Below are 18,731 nucleotides of genomic sequence, written 5' to 3' on the forward strand. Positions count from 1 at the left end.
GTTCCGCCCCTCCAGTGTCTTTCGGTTTGTCACGCTTATTGGCATGTAAGAGAGGTAAAATCATGAGCTATTAACATCCTTTGCTGAGCCTGAACACCCTGCACTGAGCAGGCAACCAGAGAGGCTATGCTGAGTTATCCTGAGATGAACACCCTGCCTGCAATCTGAATTGATCTGTGATGACCTCTAGTTTATTTCAGGAGGTCGACACGGTATTAGGTGAGATTATAGGACCCTTATGGAATTATTTTTAACTTACTCAATATCCAGTTTACTCAGTCCTATTTTATGCGTTGCTCTGTGGCCAATCTGAAAAGATCAGAAATAACGGTACATTAACATTCCATAACTTAGCTCTTCGCAGAATTAATATAGAAAAAGATTTTGAAAGCAAAATCTTTCCTCTGCATGCTTCCCCCCTGGAATCATATAATACATCACCCTATCCCAATCTCGCTGGAGTTGCAAAAACGTTGTTTCCCAATAAAGTTGTAAATAATGTATACAAATGTTAAGATTTGCTAGAACGGAATTGATATTACATAATGTCTCAGTCTGATTATACTTGGCCCACCTTCTTTGTTTCCAGAATCTGGGAAAGTGGGATTTGTTGGCTTAAACCTACAGTACCTTCCTATTCAAGCATTTGCAAGCAGTGTTATATTTCTGTATTCAGAAAGAGGGAAAAGCGTGCTGTTTTTGGATAACACTAAATTGAAATATGCAGAGAAGGCACAAGGGGACTGAAAAGACTCTAGTGAAGCACTCCAAAAGTGTTGATTGATAGCATTATTAACAAGCCAAAGTTTCCAGGTGTTACACTATTGTGTATTGTGATAGACTGCCTCATGGTCCCTTTTAGAGCGTGTAAAAATGAAGTCGGGCTATTTCATAATATGTCCAGAAAACATTAAAGTTATTTTCATTGCCAGGGCAGTATGGCCCATGCAAGAAAGCCTCTAGCCATTTTTTTCCAGAGCGGTGGGTCTTCGCTCAGCTTTGCCGGATTCAGAGTCAACGCTTAATGAAGCAGCGATTCTCAGACAACGCGGGGCTGCTCACATGCATGAGCGATCGCAAGCGCATTCCCTTTGCGCCATGCTATCACGTTGAAATCACATGCTAACGCCCCATTACATCGGATGTACAGCCATGGCATCATTTTCTCCAAAGGCGTGTAGCACAGACCCGCTTAATGCACAGTGGTGAAATGCAGAAAGACACTCATCTGACAACAGCTTGGTGCTGTTGATATGTTAGTATAGAGAGTGGAATGGGGCTCCTCTTTTGAAACAAGGTCTTAAATATAAACTGCAGAATCCCACCTATTCACACAGCTGTGACTTAAGGCACAAATCAAAGAAGACCCGATCGCATTCACATCCTGTAGCTTGGTCTCGTGCAGGTGTTTGCAAATCCAATCCTGGAGACCTGGACTCTGGGAGGTTTTGTAGGCAGCCTTAAACGGTCAGTGAACAAAGATCTGGCAAGCATGTTGGTGCCTCCTAGTTGAGCAGCTGAATGATCTCATTCTGTCGTCCAGAGGTCAGCTGGAATTAAAACCAGACTCTGCAGGACAGGAGTTCCAGGACTCGTGCTCTAGTCATTCGAACAAGCTCTTCTTGTGACACTCATCTGGAAGACTGTGGGCGCAGAGGAAGTGTTGAAAGCTGGACAGTTCCTCAAGTGTATCTGCAAGACTGCCAGAAATGTAGCTTTACTGGGATTTTCTTCTGCCCTGGATTTACAAAGTGGCTCTGGTTTTGCATTCCTCTCAAGACCCTTCATAGTTATCTGGCGGATTGCTGCAGGCAAATGATCTGTATTTGGTTTTTGTTCTTATTTTTCTTCTTTGAAAAGCTCTTTAGTTAAAGGCTCTGCGGCACGGAAAAGCAAGAGAACCTCCACGATCTTGAAAGTCATTAAAGCGTCGCAGTGCTTCCCAAACTTTGTCAACCCACGGCACACTTTTAACTTCCCAAACCCTTTGTAATGCACCACATCATTTTAGCACCGGCACTTAAAGTGCAAGAAATAACATTTCACACTGAGACGTAGTCTGGAATTTTAATAAAGCATTTGGGTTTGCTTTTTTGACTAGCATTTCAATGTGAAACATCAGCTTGCGTCAGTGGCCTTGAATATTTAATGTTTGATCGAGCTCTGGAAAGAGCTGTGTGAAGCTTTTTAAACATGATGTCTTTCCGATTCTGCCGCACACCTGAGACTTTCCCGCGACACTTAAGGATGAGGCATCCCGGTCAACTGCTCCGGGGTTTAACACCTGAGCAAGAGCGTTCTGTCAGGAATGAAAAACCCTCAAAGCTCTGCTTGCTCCCAAAGCTCTACCACGTCTCTGACCTATTTCAGTGCCTCTCCACAAATCTGGCAGATTGCTGTAAAAGGACAACGTGTACAGTTTGCAATTGTCTCTACAGTCGTTGCCCTTACGTTTCAATTCATATCGTTCAATATGCAAGGCTTCATTTATTATCATCTCCAAAAAGAAAGCTAGTGATTGAAGAAGAAGGAGACAGCAGTGGTGTGCTTCAAAGAGCTTTTGAAAGTTTTTAAAAAAATGAAATTGTCATGCACTGAGCTTTCTTGAGGATGCTGGTTAGAGTGGCTAACACTGGCAGTGGCGGTCAGGGACAGAGGAACTTCGTTGGCGATGGTCTGGTTATCAGGGCAAATGGGAAGCCAGAGCTGTAACTGGACTGGAGGGGGGGCAGGGTTGGCAAATGAGAAATGGCGCGTATCTACATGGGTCCCAGCAGCGTTCCGGAACCAGGAAATCTGCCCCACCAGCACACCGGACATCATGCTGTTGTGCTGCGGCCCGCGGTCTGGGCAGGGGCCGTGACCCCACTGGCCCCGTCAGAAAAAGAGCCTTGTTTTCTGGAAATGAGGTGGGGGGCTGGGAGGGTGCGTATGGAGAGACGGGAAGGCAGATTTGTTTTTGAATTTTGTGGCTTGAAGTCAAGTGTAAACCTGTCAGGATGAGTCAGCGTTCCGCAGCTGCATCGGGTTATTCCTACCGACAAGGAGTCAGAAGAAATACAGAGCGATTTTATTGAGAATGTTCATGTGGCCCGTTTGGTTAGGGGGGTTTCGAGGGGGGGTGGGGGGGTTGGAAGAGTCAGGGATAGGGGATGGGGGAGGATGTGGGTATCTGATGATGCTGTGAACAGGTCAGTATCGGACAACGAATAAAGACGTGCAACCAGTTTGGGAAGGGGCTGCTGCCGTTGTATATCGGAGAATGAGAGCCAGAGACATCGGGAGCTGTTTGAACTTCACACGCAACACTAATGCGAGCAGGGAACAGCAGCAGCATGCCTTAAGGCAGTCCTTGTTTCTGTTGGCGTTCATTAACTTCTGCTATTTCTTGCCATTTCTGTTGATATTGCACAGATCTAAAGCTTTCGGGACCTGTGTCCCTTGGTGGAAGATGAATGTGGGAGGACAGGATCTGGCCAAGGTGCTAGTCCCTCTCTGAATTATGGGACATTCTGTTCAATAATAATTTGACATGTGCCCTTTTTGCAGCTTGCTAGACCTTGTAGCAGTTTCACAGAAATTTTACAGAAGAGGGTTTTGAATTGTTTTTGGCCTTTTTGTTCACAGAGACATTTTTTGCTTGTTTCTGGACACCCCAGCTGTGTTCCTGCCCTGCTGTAGTTATCGTTAATGCCCTTGTAGGCAGTCCTCCAGCAGCCCCTCTCCTGAACGAAAGCTCCTCCTGTGGCTCTGGGTCTGCATGCAGCCTCCCCTGCTCGTCATTAGTCATCTCAGAGCCTTTCCATGTCCAAATGGCCGATGGCATTGAACCATAACATCCTGCTAAAACCTCCCCTGGGATACTGTGCCATTCCCAGTGTATTTCCTCTAGCCAGCAGCTATATCCTATATAATTCACAGCTGGCAGCCCACTGGAGGCCAGCAGGTGTGAGCCTGGACAGTGTCTGGATGGGAGACCTCCTGGGAAAAGCTCAGGTTGCTGCTGGAAGAGGTGTTAGTGGGGCCAGTAGGGGGCGCTCACCCTCCAGTCGGTGTGGGTCCTAATGCCCCAGTGTAGTGATGGGGACACAATACTGTAAAAAAGACTCCATTGCTTGGATGAGACATAAAGCTGAGGTCCTGACTCTCTGTGGCCATTAAAACTCCCAGGACATTTCTCGAAAAGAGTAGGGGTGTTACCCCGGTGTCCTGGCGAAATGTCCTATTGGCCTTTACCGATCATACCCTGCTAATAATCCCCATCTCTGAACTGGCTCCATCACTCTGCTCTCCTCCCCACTGAGAGCTGGTGTGTGGGGAGAGGACTGGAGCACTATGGCTGCTGTCACATCATGCAGGTAGGAGCTACACCTACTGTAGGTGGTGGTGGAGGGGAGTCCCCATTACTTCTAAAGTGCTTTGAGCAGCGTGTCCTAGGAATAAGGCATTATTATTATTATTTTTGGATATTTGTTTTGTGGAAAACAAATGAACGAGAAGTGTGACATTATTGCCGTGTACTGGAGAATTCTGGACTAGGTCATCTGTAATGAGGTTTTTGATGTTACAGAAAGCAAAATGTAGTTATTTTCTTTTAACAGAAGTCTAGAAATCCTGTTTGACAACTGGAAAAGAGAAATATTGTAAAGCTGAGTTTCACTGCAGCTTTATAATTTTAAAAGGCTATTTTCTTTTCTCCCTTTTGCTGATGAGATTTCATTTTTTGTGGTTCCAGAAATAAGATTAATCTTCCAGTCAAACATTAGTAGCTAACTGTTTTTCATAAATCCTTGAGTGTGCTTTCAGTGTCACTTGTTAGCTTCTGCATCTGAAGGATAAAATCTCCAGCAACCCATTAAAAAAAAACAAAGCACTTTTCGGTAAAAGATTAATGATCATTTTTTGTTTTCTGAATAATTACTTGTACAGTAGAGTAAACTAACAGAGTTAAGCTCTGAGTCAGCACCATCTAAAACATGGTGGTGCTGTTCAGTGTTTCTCCAACACTAAGTCTTCTATTCTGCAAAGTTCATGCATTTTGCTAATCCTTTGCATTAAACCCTGCATGATCCACAGTAAGATGCTGCTATGTTCGTCTGCTCTGTTTTGTGCTTAGTGTTGAGCTCCATTCAGATAATATCTGTTCATGGGCTGTACAGGTAAATGTCAGACTTCGATACAGCTTTAACACCTGTAGTAGGCTATTTACTTCCTACTGTATATCCGTAGTCTAGCTGAGCTTACTTGGAATGCACTGCACCTGTAGTTCTGTTTAATATCTTGAAGTCATACTCCATCAGGCTTGTATCATTTGATACTTTATATTGCATGAGACTTGGGTCACTGGAGATGAGCAGCTGGGAAAGAAAAGCGAGGTGAACTCAGAATAGTTTTGACACACATTGGTACTGTAATATCTTTCCACACAGTAACAGAGTTACCCTTGCAAGTTACAAGTACATAATGCAATCCCTCAGCAGACTGGAGAATAACTCAATCCTTATTCTGCAGAGCCAGTTGAAATGTGATCTCCTAAGCGTTCAAGCGGTGCATGACGTTGATTAAAACAAGCTCAGGGAGTGTGATGATTGAGCCATCGTCTTCCAGATGAAGCTGAGCTGAGCGTATTGCTGAGGATTTGAGGGGGGGATTTCAGCAGTCTCCAAATTTCAATCTGGCATTCTTTTAGGAGCTGCGTGTCACCAGCACACAGAAGCCCTTTCATTGCGTAGGAATGCTAGGATTCTTGCTGGACGGTGGAGGAAGTAAGTTGCACTGCCCTGGTCTGCCATCAGCCTCCTATGAAAGGCGAGGTAGGCTGGCCGTACAGGCAGGGAGGACCAGAAGGGACACTGAAGTCTGCATTGTGAGGATCTCACTTTTTAACTGCTTACTACCCTGGGGCTTAATGTCAGCAGGAAATATCTTGCTCATTGCTCAAAGTATAGCAATTTTAAGTTCTCCTTTTTTTGCTTAATTCTGAATGTCCTGCACTACAACTTGATTTGCCACAGTCTATCCCAATACATAACAGGAAGGGGAGGGGGGAGGGGTTGTACTGCCATTTCATCCTGTTACCTGCCTCCTGAAGGTCATCAAGTAAACAATCCAGATGTGTGGAGCTCAGCTCAGGCGACTTCAGCTTGGGTGAAATGTGTACATCTGGTTTCAAGGTGGTGCAATAAGATGTCTCAAACCCCTAAGAACACCAAAACAACTAATAATAAGAGATAAAAAATTATACTGCAATTAAGAACAATAAAGAAACTACTCTCAAGGTCAGTATTTTGTAAGTATGTTTGCTAACAAAATTACACTGTTAAATGCGCTTCTTCCACAAAGTGGTACACCTCTGCCATCTAGCCCATCTCTCTGAACTCTGGGCAGAAATACAAATGACACCTTCAAGCATGATCTTTTTTTCAGTGCAAAACAATACTCAAGTCTCAGCCTGTTGTGACATTCAGTTAATGGATGTTTATAGAATTTTGCTGAAGCACTTTTCCTCTTTTTAAATGTAAATGAGTACTTGTGCCTCATCGCCTGCTTTTACCTCATTTAAATAGATTCCCGATGCCAGTGAATGCTCTTCTGTTTATTATACATGATTAACTAATAGGGAGCAGCCAGGGCCCCTAACCTTCTGTTAACTGCACATCTGTCTGATCGTACAGGAGAGAAGGCCAGTGCAATGCAGCCGAATTCCTCATCACCAAGGCAGAGCGTCGACAGCTACACGGGGCCTATTTATTACACTTGTGTGTGGTTGCACTAATTTTTTTTATGGCTGCTGGAAAGTGCTGCAGTGGTGGCTGGCATTTGCAAAGCACAGCATTGAGATTGTGAATGTTTCCAGTAATTAAGGACCAGATGCCACCATCTCTGGATGCATCAGTTACTGAGTCAGTATTAATTACACACTGCAACATCAGGTGTGTTCCAAGTTGCCCGTTACCCAACCCTGTCTGCGATTTAGAATGGTTCTTTCGAGCTCACTGTGACATCGTGCTTAAAAAAAGCTGCTCTCAGGTTTCAGGAGCTGACTCCTGGCTTCGCCAAAGCGATCAGGTAGCACCCAAGGATTTCTTGTTGTGAGGGCCAGCAATCCAGAGCCAGAATCTAAGAGCTCAGGGTGGGTCTGAGCGTGCACGACTGCCTTCACCTGTCTTGGATAAGAAGCCAGTCCATAGCTGATCCAAAGAAAAGGGGTCCATTTAGAACAGCTGATTAAATGAAGACCACACTGCACATGTGGGAGGTGGGAGGACACTGGAGAACCCAGAGAAAAGCCATGTGAACAGGCGTATAACATGCACACTAACATGCCCCAGTCCAGAATCCTGGACTCGAACTGAGGCCGCGATGCCAATATGCCAGCCTGTTTTCTTACTTAACTGCTTTCAATCATAAAGTGCATATTCAAAGCTGGCGCAAGCTTGAAAGTGTAGAACGTCTTCAATGGGCTTCAGAGCCTTGTGCGTCACTAATATGCTTCCCTTCTGCCACTACACTTCATTGCACAGATACTAAAAACGGAAGAAGGGAACACAAGAGTTATATAAGCTAAGAATAGGAAAGCCAACAAGTTTGGAAATCAAGTAAGGTAATGAAAATGCTAATGTGCAATACTGTATTAGCCGTACATGTAAAAGGCAGTGTCATTTCCATTACCCCTAGAGCCATGCTGGGAAATGAAGACTGACATTTAAATGCAGTCACACTTGACAAGCACTGGTGAAGCAGGGCTTAGGCAGTAGCAGGGAAAACTACGTGTCTACACAGCGTCAAGCGACAAGCAGGGCCTGCTGCAGACGATCCTGTGGGACGCTGGTATTGATAGCTGCAGAAGTAGATAGGAAATGCTCATTTTCGTGTGGCAGGGTATGTCCTTTAAGAGAGAGAAAGTGACAGGAGGAGAGAGATGCGTGTATTGGTACAAATACCGCATATGAAACACTATACAGCTGTAATTACGTTTTGACAAAAGTCGCAATTGGAACAAAATAATGAGGAAAACATTAGTGGCAAAACTGAAAATGATGAGTGTGAAACATCAAGATGCATTAAGAGCAGTTGCAAAGTGTTTTGAAGTTTCTCTCTTGCGCTCTTAATTCTCCTGCGTTGAGCCTCAGCTGTGTGTCTGGTCATCATGGGAGAGTGACGGGTCTCCAGAGAGCAGTGAGCAGTGAGAGCTGCAGGGGGTGCAAGGAGGCCCCAGTTACTGTGACCCAGCAGGTTTTCATTCAGCAGTTTAAAACCGGGGTTCTGGTGAGGATGAAGACCTCAATGGGGAGAGGAGGGCTAGATGTTAACAAAAGGGTTAAAAAGCTCCAGAATACAGTCTATATCCCCTCCCCCTGCCCTCAACACACAGACACGTAATTAATTCAAGGTGGAGAAGCACCTCTCCCCTTCATTCTTTGTTCATCGTGCTGCTCCGACAGGAGCTTTGGGCCCATGTGGCGAGACTGTAAAGTCTGACTCAGAGTGACATCACAGCTGCAGCTGGGCACCCGGCAGGGGCAAGTGTTCGGGCCACCCTGTGGGACCGCTACAAAATTTCAAAGTACATTTTCGTAAAAGAAGCAACGTTTTCCAGCTGGAGTCCCACATCTGGGAGCGATTTCCCCATATACTGTATATCACCCTCCGATTTGCAACTGCCATCCCTTCCCTTGTGCCGTTTCATATACCTCATTTACTGTTGCTGTGTGCTGATCTCCCGGACTCTCTATTGAACCTGCATCAAGCCACAGCAAGGCTCTTTCTGTTTCCAAAAGAGCATGAAATTGTAATTAAACCCCTCCAGGCTGCACTGAGCCGGCAGCGCTCTGCTGCAGAATACCCTCGAAGGTGTGCTTTCTGAACACCTGCTTTTGCAGTGAAGAAGTTAAAGGTAAGCCCCAGCTTTGGAGGGTATAGTATAATATTAAATTACTTGAAGGAGAGATTGAACCTGATAGCAGTGCCATGTTTTTAAAAAAATAAAGTAAAAACAATGGCTAGGGAAGACCTTGTTCTGCTGCCGGACTGTCTTTTAGGCTTCTTACACTGAGCGTATCAATGGGAAAGTCTTGCTAAACGGAGGTAGTGATCAGGGTTGCAGAATAAGAGGGTGAGACTCACTGTGCATTCAGTGCGGCTCTGCAGTGTAAAATTGCTACGCAGCAAGTCGTTTTCAGAGGCTTTCAAGTGCCTGGGCTCCTGCAGGCTCGCAGCGCAGAAACAGCCCGTTGGTTACAGAGAACAGGCCAGCGGATGAATAAATTGCTTTGCTTCGATCTTCCCAGGTCTTGTTGGATGTTTTTTTTTCAAACATCCTTCCTGCCAGATTGATTCTGTCCAGTAATGGGGCATGCATGCAGACACGCTGTGATCGTGCAAGCAGGCACGGTGGCTTGCACAGCCACTGCAGGTGTCCAGCATCACAGTGTACATTTCCACGCTGGTCTTCTGAGGACTGACCCAGCATGATTTTAAGTCAGGAGAGATAGGAGACCCGCTGGGCTAATTAAAGCCACTTTGGTACCACATTAGGGAGGAATGACTGGTGATTATTACCCACTCCCACCTCAAACCTTTTATTTGCGCCCTTGTTTGCTCTTAGTGCTTGATAATCATAGAAAAGGTATAATAACTGGCAAGTAGGTGCGTTTTGCAATATTTGTAGTGCTCAATAAATAAAGCAATCACTGTTAGGAAGATGGCACCAATGCTCATGACTACAGCTGACTCTGTTGTAATAAAAGCTGAGTGGACACTAAGCTTCAGCTGGGTGGTACAAAGTACTATAAGAGGTTACTTTACCTATAGTAGCTTTCTGAGAAATCTCAGATTAATGTGGCACACAATGGCTCTAGAATTCACCCTTTCTGCGGTCTGGGAGTCTTCACTGTCACAGTTGCTGGTGCTCTGCACTTTCTTTTATTATTAGATTCATGTTGGTGGGAGACATCTGAAGATTTTGTTTTTACTTTTCAGATGTGTGTGCGTGTGATTTGTGTAGTGATTCTTTTCTTTTCTTTTTAAAGCCTCATCAATAGGGTATCTTGCTTTCAAAAATGTAGTCTGGAACAAATTCTGATCTGTGCTCTCTAAAGCAGGTTTCTTTAAGCTTGATTCAGAAGAGCGAATGAACTCTTACTTGTAAGTAAGGAAGGTTAGATACCTGTTTTATAGGACCATATCTGTGTGAATAATAAACATACACTTTGGCTATGACTTCTTTTAAAGCTGTTTTTGTGCTAGTCAGTATGAATTCAGATTTAACTTTACAGAAATTGTTTTAGGAAGATCAGGCCCCAAGACAATAGCAATAATAATAAACTTTATTTTATATAGCGCCTTTAAAGGTGGCCTCTCAGAATGCTTGGACAGTTTGGAAGGTTAGAGGTAAAGGACTCTGAATTCTGTATACAAAAGAGCTTTCAGAGTGGTCTCCACTATCTTGCTAGCTGGGTAAAGGTCAGAGCGCATGGCTCAGAGTATCTCCAAATATATTCATTAAATAGGACGTTGAGACAAAACAATGCACAATGGAGAGGAAAATAGGATCAACATTAAATTCACCCTTCATCAGACAGCTGGGAACTATATTTGTAAGTGACAACTGGACCCATAAATCCAATTAATTCTGAAGCGTGCACAACCACTGAACCATATTCCTTCCTGTGTCCAAAAACACAAGCCACTGCAGTTCGGCAGCAATATCTCCGGTTTCTGGAAAAAAAAAACTGCCTTCTCTTTTCTTTTTTCAGCAAATTGCTCAACAAACCATCCTAACCGCTTGCACAAACCCATCGGGCACAACAAGACTGGGGTACATAAGAGCCCAGAAGAGAACCCCCTTCCATCACGTGCACTGTTTCATCTTCCTGCAACTTCACGCACACACACACATACACACACAATTGGACCCGTTTTCACACATTTCCCGGTCCTGCTTCAAGAAGGGGGGGCGGGTGTTACTAAGCGGGAGGAAAGCTGTGGTAGTTTCCCATCTGTGTTGTCTGTTTTGGTTAAGCCTTGGCCAGCAGCTATGCGAATAAGAGAGAGAGAGAGATGGGAGGGAGTGGAGGCCATCGCAACCCCCCTTCCCCTCCCTCCTTGCCTTGCCTCCTCAGGGCACACAGATCAGTAGAGCATTAAGCTTTTAATTGAGGTGCATGTGTATCGTTCTCCGGAGTTGTAGCAGTTGGGATTCGCAGGGATTTGTCACTGTGAGGGAAGAAAGAGACGGAGAATAAAACATCAGGAGAAGCCTTGATGTACAGTAGCACTCTCAAATGACAAATTTGTTGGGGTTTTTTTTTTAAAGAAATATTTATTGCATCTCCTGACTCTGAGCAACAGTTTTTCTGTGTGTGTGTGTGAGTGAGTGTGTGTTGTGGTGGTGGGGGGAGACAGAGAACAGCCACGCAATAAATAAGCAGACAACTGGAGACGCGGAGCTGGAGAAGTCTGTCTGAACTGCACAGGACGCAATGCTTCTAGGTAAGTCAGCTGGACTTTAATTGCATCAAAAAGTGAGCTGATGTGGCTGGGGGGCTTCTGCTGTAGGTCAGGTGCTTGAAGTTGTTTTTTTGTTGTTGTTGTTTATGTGCTGCAGAGATGTATGTGCATGTATTAGAGATGTGCTCTCTTGGAATGTCAGAGCAGCCTGTTCAAAAAGGCAATCTCAGTTCTTCAGTGTAAGGGACGTCGTACTGTACTGAATGTATATGTTAAGCGCTGTTGATGAAGCCGCTAGACTGTTAGAAAGGACTTGGAGGAATAATTCAGCCATAAAAAGAGGGCTTAGAGTGAGTGGTTTGTGGCTGGCGGAAGGTCACAGTGGCAGCATTCGTGCCCCCCATACTTGCATGGGCAGCCCGCCGATCAATCAGCTCCATCCCCTGTTGCTGGCAGCGGGCTCGCGGTGTGGCAGCACCTCTTCGGGACCTCCAGCTCCCCGCCGGGCGACGATCTGCTCCAGCGGCGGATTATCCCCTATCGGAATTGTGCCTGTGGTTTCAGCCAGGGGGGGTTGAAGACGGGATCCTGGGGGGCTGGGGGGTGTGGGGGTCTGCGTCCCATCAGCCTGACCGAGAAACAGGTCCAAGAGCCAAAGACGGAGCCCAGGGGCTCTGCCACACTGTCAGTTTTGTCTTCTCATTAGCACGGGCATGTGTACAGAGCCGCGGGGAGCCTGTGTGTTCCTGAGGGTGAAGAACTCAAACGAAATGTACTTGTACTAATACACCCACCCACAGTGCCTCGCTGAGGCAGGTTGTGGAGCAGTGTCATTAGGAAATGGCTGTGGGTTTTAGTTATCGGAAGTCTCGGCTTTTAAACAAAGAGACAAAACTGTAGGTCATTCCAAAAAACGAAACAAAGTAAAGACAGCGACATCAAGAACAGTTTTCTGGATTATTGGCTGCCTTGGTTTCTCCTGCTGCTCACAAACAACTTTATACAGCCTTTGAGAAGATGCTAAAGGTTTATTCAGTTTCCTGTGTTGTTTTTGCTGGACTCACAGACTATAGTATTCTATTAACTCATTATACATTAGTTATTAATTCTCAATAATATGTCCTCACTCTTTTTATTTTGGTTGGAGTACATCAGTCTTTTATTTAAAAATAACCTTAATGGTTATGGGATGTTACGATATGATGATGTTTCTATTTAGTGCTTATAAATGAGAATGCATCAGTAGATATTTGTTGAAAATGGTGGTCTATGTTATTGTTCAAAATGCATTGTGCTTTTTGGTTTAAGCACAATAATGGATTAAATTAGATCCCTCGTCGCAAGCATCGGTTTGATATCAACAGCTCAGCGGGAGCTGCAGACGTTCATAAGTGACAAGGGTTATCAGCGTTAATGTGTTTTTAAAAACCTGAGTTTGAGATATCCGCTTCAAATTAGAATTTGGGTTAAGTGGAATTTCTGGGTGCAGAATCCAGAAATGCGATTGCTCTCCTTTGTGGTTCCGCGCTGCCTTTACTAAAGAAAAGCCTTTTCATTTCATTTTCCAGTGGAATCAGAGGGATACTCTTTTCTCCTCTATTCCCACTTTTGCAGCTACTTTTCACCTTTCTCAAAAAGACGTTTTTCATCGACACAAAGCAAAATTGCAGTCCTGCCGTTTGTGTGGACAGTGATGTGATAGTTTGAGCTACACACACAGAGCAGCCCTTCATGAAGCTTCTTGCATTCTGTTTTTGCAGTTTGTGCTGGTGAAACTCTACTATTAAAGTGGCAGTTCTGCAGTAGCTGCTACCTTGACCTTTTGTGAGAACACTTTAAATGTCTTGGTTCTGTTTGTTGTGTGCAGAGCACATTCTGTATTTTCTGTCTTATGCATTGAATTTACAATTAAAGCCTCAGCCAATACAACAACAGCCATTCTGTCTTTGCATTCATTTGTAGTAGTTCATCGGTCAAAACAGTATTTATCCATGGAAAAAGCTGTAAATGAGGCAGTAAATCTGCAAAGATTTGGTCAAAATTTGCATTTATGTCATAGATTTGCTTTTTTGCAAATTCCTTTTTTGAAGCGTCAGAAAGCTGTTTCAGGATTATCAAAGAAGAAAGCCAGACTGCTTCTTAGAATATGTCATGAAACAGCAAGGTGCTTTGAAGTGTTATACAGTATATTTGTAGTTGTAAAAGAATTTCTTATCCTTAACTGTTAATGTTTTCAGCAGGTGGTCTGTTTAGGGATCATGGCTACGGAGATCTTATATTTGTGGTTTGTTGTAAAGAACAGAAGGGTTAGAAAGGAGAAGAGGACATTCAGCCAATCTCACTCATTTGGCATTTGTTTGCAGGGAATAACTGTGTAATTATGTGTAAGGAGCAAATATAATTATTTTAGGCACTAGACCTGTGCAGAACTGTCGGTATTTGTTGCCTGTAATTTCTTTTTTACCTGGATCGAAGATGCCTACTGTTCTTATATGCCATGAGACTGATCATGAAAATGAGTTTGCTTATTAAGACATTGAATTCTGACTGGTTTCAATTTCGGATTGAATTAGGCATTTATACAAATATTATTAGATGGGAATAATCTTACCTGTAGAAAAACAAACAGGAGATGCATCTATTGATTTTTTAAGTGTAAGTGTGATTTTTAAAATTGTTTTAAATGTCGCACTGTACACACCCTACTATATGGTGAACAGCATGTTTGAGTCACTGATACACTGAGTGTATATGATATCAAGTATGTACGAGATTATGTTCCCCTCTGATGCTAATATCGGATTCCCTATAATATAGGGTATAATATATTAAACATCATAATGTATTCACCCTTGATGATGATAAACTCTTCGGACTAGGAGAAATGTATGATATATCAAGTGTTAGTTGTGGCTTTTGTCAATATTCTAATATTTGAGTTGTGATTACTTGTGAGTGGGACCGAGCTGTGACCCAGGGGCATGTGGCATCAGGGTGGATAATTACAGGCTGTCTGACCAAGCGTCAAGTGTCTCCATTGTGCTCCCACTATCTCACAGCATCAAAAGGAAGGGCTCAAGAAGAAAGGAAGGGGTTATTTCTGCCGCCCCCTCCACCAGCCCAACCTGCCTTTCGGTTCTGTGATCTGGGCAGCTGGGTGGGGGTATGTATGAGGAAAGCAGCCACAGTGAGAACAAAGGAAAGAGGCATTCTGTGTGCCACCTGCAGGTATGATTCTTCTGAGCTTCTGAGCAAGAATGGATAAGCAGAGGAAGAGCAGAAGCACAAGGGTTGGGCTCTTCCTGCAGCAGAGAGCTGACCACCTTCTCCTGCAGCAGATCCTAGGTGCCGGTGCAGGAGAGACCCGCACGCCATGCAGACAGGACCATGGCTGTCTGGGGTATCGGGGGGGTGTGTGCACCTGCATGCTGAGATTATAATAATTCCTCACGCTTATAGAGCACTCTTCTGGACACTCCACTCAAAGCGCTTTACAGGTAATGGGAACTTCCAAACACCACCAGTAATGTGTAGTCCCCCATCTGGGTGATGCAACGGCAGCCACAGTGCACCGATCTGCTCAAACATCGGCTCTCAGTGGGGAGGAGAACAGAGTGATGAAGCCAGTTCATAGATGGGGATTATTAGGAGGTCAAAATAGGTAGATGACAATGGAAAATTTGGTGAGGACACGGGGGTAACACCCCTATTCTTTTTCCAGAAATACCCTGACCACAGAGAGTCAGAACCTCAGTTTTACATTTCATCCGAAGGATGGCGCCTTTTTTCAGTATAGTGTCCCCTTCGTTATACTGGGGCATTAGGACCCACATAGACCACAGGGTGAGCGGCTCCTACTGGCCCCACTAAGACCTCTCCCAGCAGCAGCCTTAGTTTTTCCCAGGAGGTCTCTTATCCAGGTATTGGACAGGCTCACACCTGCTGAGCTTCAGGGGGCTGCCAGCTGTGAGCTGCGGGGTGATACAGCTGCTGGCAAGATGGAGACGGAGGCAAAGTGCCCTCATGCACTCTGGCTTGTTGGGTCCATCTTAAGCGAACTTAAGCGAAGATGTAAACTGTTGTGCAGGAGGAGAAGATGAAAAGGCACACCCAGAGTGGCAGGTCTGTAAATTGCACCGTCACCAAGATCCAGACTCTTTTTGGAAACCAGGGAGCATTCTGTCTTCAGCAGCACACGCTCCTGAAATGATCTCGGAGGAGGATTAAACAGTATGTGGGGCTCATTTGTTGCATCTTAAATTGTTTGAGCGGGAAAAGGAAGGATAAATAGCTTTTGATCAGACAGCCCAGAGCTGCTTTGAGCTGGTGACCAGAGGCTAAGTGCTTTATATCTTACAATCAGTCTTTTACCACATAACATTCCTTAATTAGTAGAAGACTTCAAGAACACCCTTAATTTCTAATTAACTTATTTCCTGCTCCATTGTTAAAAACGTTCTCATTTACCTCCTCAGATTGGTTCATCTTGGTTGATCAGGAACTAATCATTCCACACAGGTATCCTTGTGTATAGCAGTTTTTCCAACTAGATGAACTGAACTTTACTAGCGTTACATATTCCAGTGTAGATTTAGCATCTCAGGGACACCCTCGGCACTATTGTAGGTTTTGATTTGCTAAGAAGGACGAGAACCGGACTGGCTCTCTGAACTGGAGTTAGTGGGCTTTTAATGAGATGCTGCATTTGTCACCATCAAGTCGGGTGTCATCTGTCTGCTTGCTTAAACTTCTTTCCGGACTCATGGAACTGACCTGTTTCTGCAGCCAAGCCTGGTGAGTGTTAATCTGTCCCTGTCCTAAAGCCAGCAGTGCCTCATCGTGCATTCTCATTCAGATCAAAAATTGAAACCTACCCACCAGCTGCAAATCACAGACCTGTTCCTTGAGTAGAAGAGAGAAACCTCTGGACAATTAGCCAGCTGCTACAGTACTTGTGACCCGTGGAAAACCCAAAGCATTATGGCTCTGGAGCTGCCTGCTCACTGTTTTGAGTGGATCAGTGAGAGGAAGCATGGGAAGGCTTTTCCTTGATTTGTTGGTTTGATTAGTTATCCATAACGGGGGAATAACACTGCCTAAAAATTGTTGACGTGTATTTACACATGCAATCCACAGTTTTACATATCCGTTCACAGTCCCTCCCCCCTCTGTCAGCCACCTACACCTCATAGTCACACTGAGGACCGAGGAACAAGGACACAGGAGGAATGAAGAAGGTGATCTTGTTAAATATGTGAATACCCTTCTGAAGTCTGTTGCACCTCAGTCTTGCAAGTCCAGGGGGCACCAGAGAGCAGACAGCTTGTCTTTGCTGAATATACAGGACTCACAGGTGGACATGCAGAGCTCTGCTTCTGCTGAGCCTGACACCCCAACAGGCTGTTTTGTGTGTGTGTGTGTGTGGGGGGGGGGGATTGCATTACATAGAGTATTCCAGTTGAAATCAAACTAAAGAAGACAGGTGGGGGGTTAAAAATGGAAGCTGTAGCTGTCTTTACAGCAGAGCGTTAGTAGTCTCCATCCTCTGCACATCTGCCTCAGATAAGGATGTACAGCCTCCCTGTGTTCCTCACAAAATACAGTATTTTTACTGGCGAAACCCTTTGAAACCGTATCCTCCCCCCCCCCAGACGAGAATTAGAAGGAAGGATCGTTTATTCGGCTCAGTGCGGCGTCGTTAAGCATGCGCGTCTACCTCCGCTGGGGAGAGCTCGGCCTTTTCAGGTGGATGCTGGCCCTCACCTCAAGCAGCACAGACCTGAAGGGGCTCTAGAAATAACCCTGCTGCGTCCCTGTTCCCCTGCGCGATGGAATTCGGGTCCCAGACAGGCGAAACCGATCGGACAGTGCTGGTGATCCGCGCGTCGGCAAGACAGGCTGTGCTGGCGGCACCTTCCTCTTCAGCGTGACTCATGGTGACTGTTTATTCGCTTGATTCCTTATTTATGCAGGATGAGCCCATTGACAAGCAGGCATTTAATTCACTGGGACACTCTGACCATGACACAGACCAGTTATGACCATGGAAGCAGGCTAAATAAGAAGTGAGTGACTAAAAAAACAACAAATACATAGATTCATAACAATGGATCCTGATCCCTTCTGTCATGTTGCAATGCTATTGCCTGACTGCGGCTTCTCACTGTAAAATGTTTCCTGAGCAAATGGAGGTAGCCCCAGTACACATTTCCTGAAACAAGAATGAAATTAATAAAAGGTGATATGTGAAGCCAAGAAAAAAACGGAATATTTCTGCCTTTGAACTTTGTTTATTAGAATTTCTTTAGCCTTTAGCCTGTAGGCCTTGGAATCTGCAGGGACTGAAGAAATGAGCTGTCTGTTTTAAGTGCTCCTAATATCCCTGCTTCATGGTGAAAGAGTTCTGGGGTACGTACTGTACGCAGAGCTGTGTAAATTCACTTAAATCCCTCTACCCTCACCCCCCCCCCAGCCAGGCCTAGATATACAGATCATATTTATTTAGGTGTGTTTAAGTGATACAGAGAGAGCTGTTGTGTAAAGATGCTCACATCACTCATGCCTAGTTCCCTCCTCGGGAAAATTGAGTCACTTCACATGAAGGCATAACTTAAGGGTTGGATCTCCCTACCAATATCCATTCGTTTTCTAAAGTTCCCAGAGATCAGGAGCATGCCGGCTGATAGGATGATTACCTTAGGCCCTTTTCAGTTTTTAATTTGACAGTTATACTGTACTTGTTGCACTTACTGTCATTCTTAAGAGGCAAGATGTCATACCAGTTCTCTGGCGTTTCTTCCCCAAATTAAAGGAGATCGGCGTCAAGTCCTTCTTTTCTGGAAGCGGTTTTCCATCTTCTAATGACAGTCGATATTGGAGTGTAGAAGTTGGTGGCGTGCAGTAATTTCGACGTGGGCTTACAATCATTTGCATTCTGGCCACAGAGCGTGATACAGATCACACATGTGACGCACGCCGTCTCCTCTCCCTGTCTCTACCTGCCTGCGTCCCTCTCTGTCTGAAGGAGTTAACCCCATTGTGGTGCGAGTTTCCAGCCCCACTGCACTCGCCAGAAGGGACAGGATTCTCAATATTAAGCTGTGGCAGGGGAAATCTTTGAAGTCGGTAATCCATCCAGACTGACTGGAGAGGAGCTGATGTCAAGACTCTTTGAAGGTTCCTTAGACACAATGCCATTAAAATAATACTGAGACCAGAGGAAGGAGAATCTGGCCAACTCTCTCGGTATGTCACATCAGACTGAGAGTCCTCGATATAAG

The 18,731-nt window shown here is 44.8% G+C and overlaps 1 protein-coding gene across 3 annotated transcripts in view; it reads left to right on the forward strand.

The window, feature by feature from the left end:
- The window catches only part of znf385c (zinc finger protein 385C), a 172,752-nt gene that overhangs the window by 93,043 nt on the left and 60,978 nt on the right, over window positions 1-18,731 (forward strand). Inside the window, exon 1 of one of the 3 annotated variants that reach the window (XM_088623138.1) lies at window positions 11,142-11,493. The exons of the other annotated variants lie outside the window; for them this stretch is intronic. Coding sequence (XP_088479264.1) covers window positions 11,484-11,493 — 10 coding nt within the window. The 5' untranslated portion in view covers window positions 11,142-11,483. Of the gene's footprint in view, window positions 1-11,141; window positions 11,494-18,731 lie in introns of those variants that run through there. 3 annotated transcript variants of the gene reach the window in all.

This window comes from Lepisosteus platostomus, chromosome 28 (genome assembly GCF_059453375.1).
Source record: "Lepisosteus platostomus isolate fLepPlt1 chromosome 28, fLepPlt1.hap1, whole genome shotgun sequence".
NCBI lineage: Eukaryota > Metazoa > Chordata > Actinopteri > Semionotiformes > Lepisosteidae > Lepisosteus > Lepisosteus platostomus.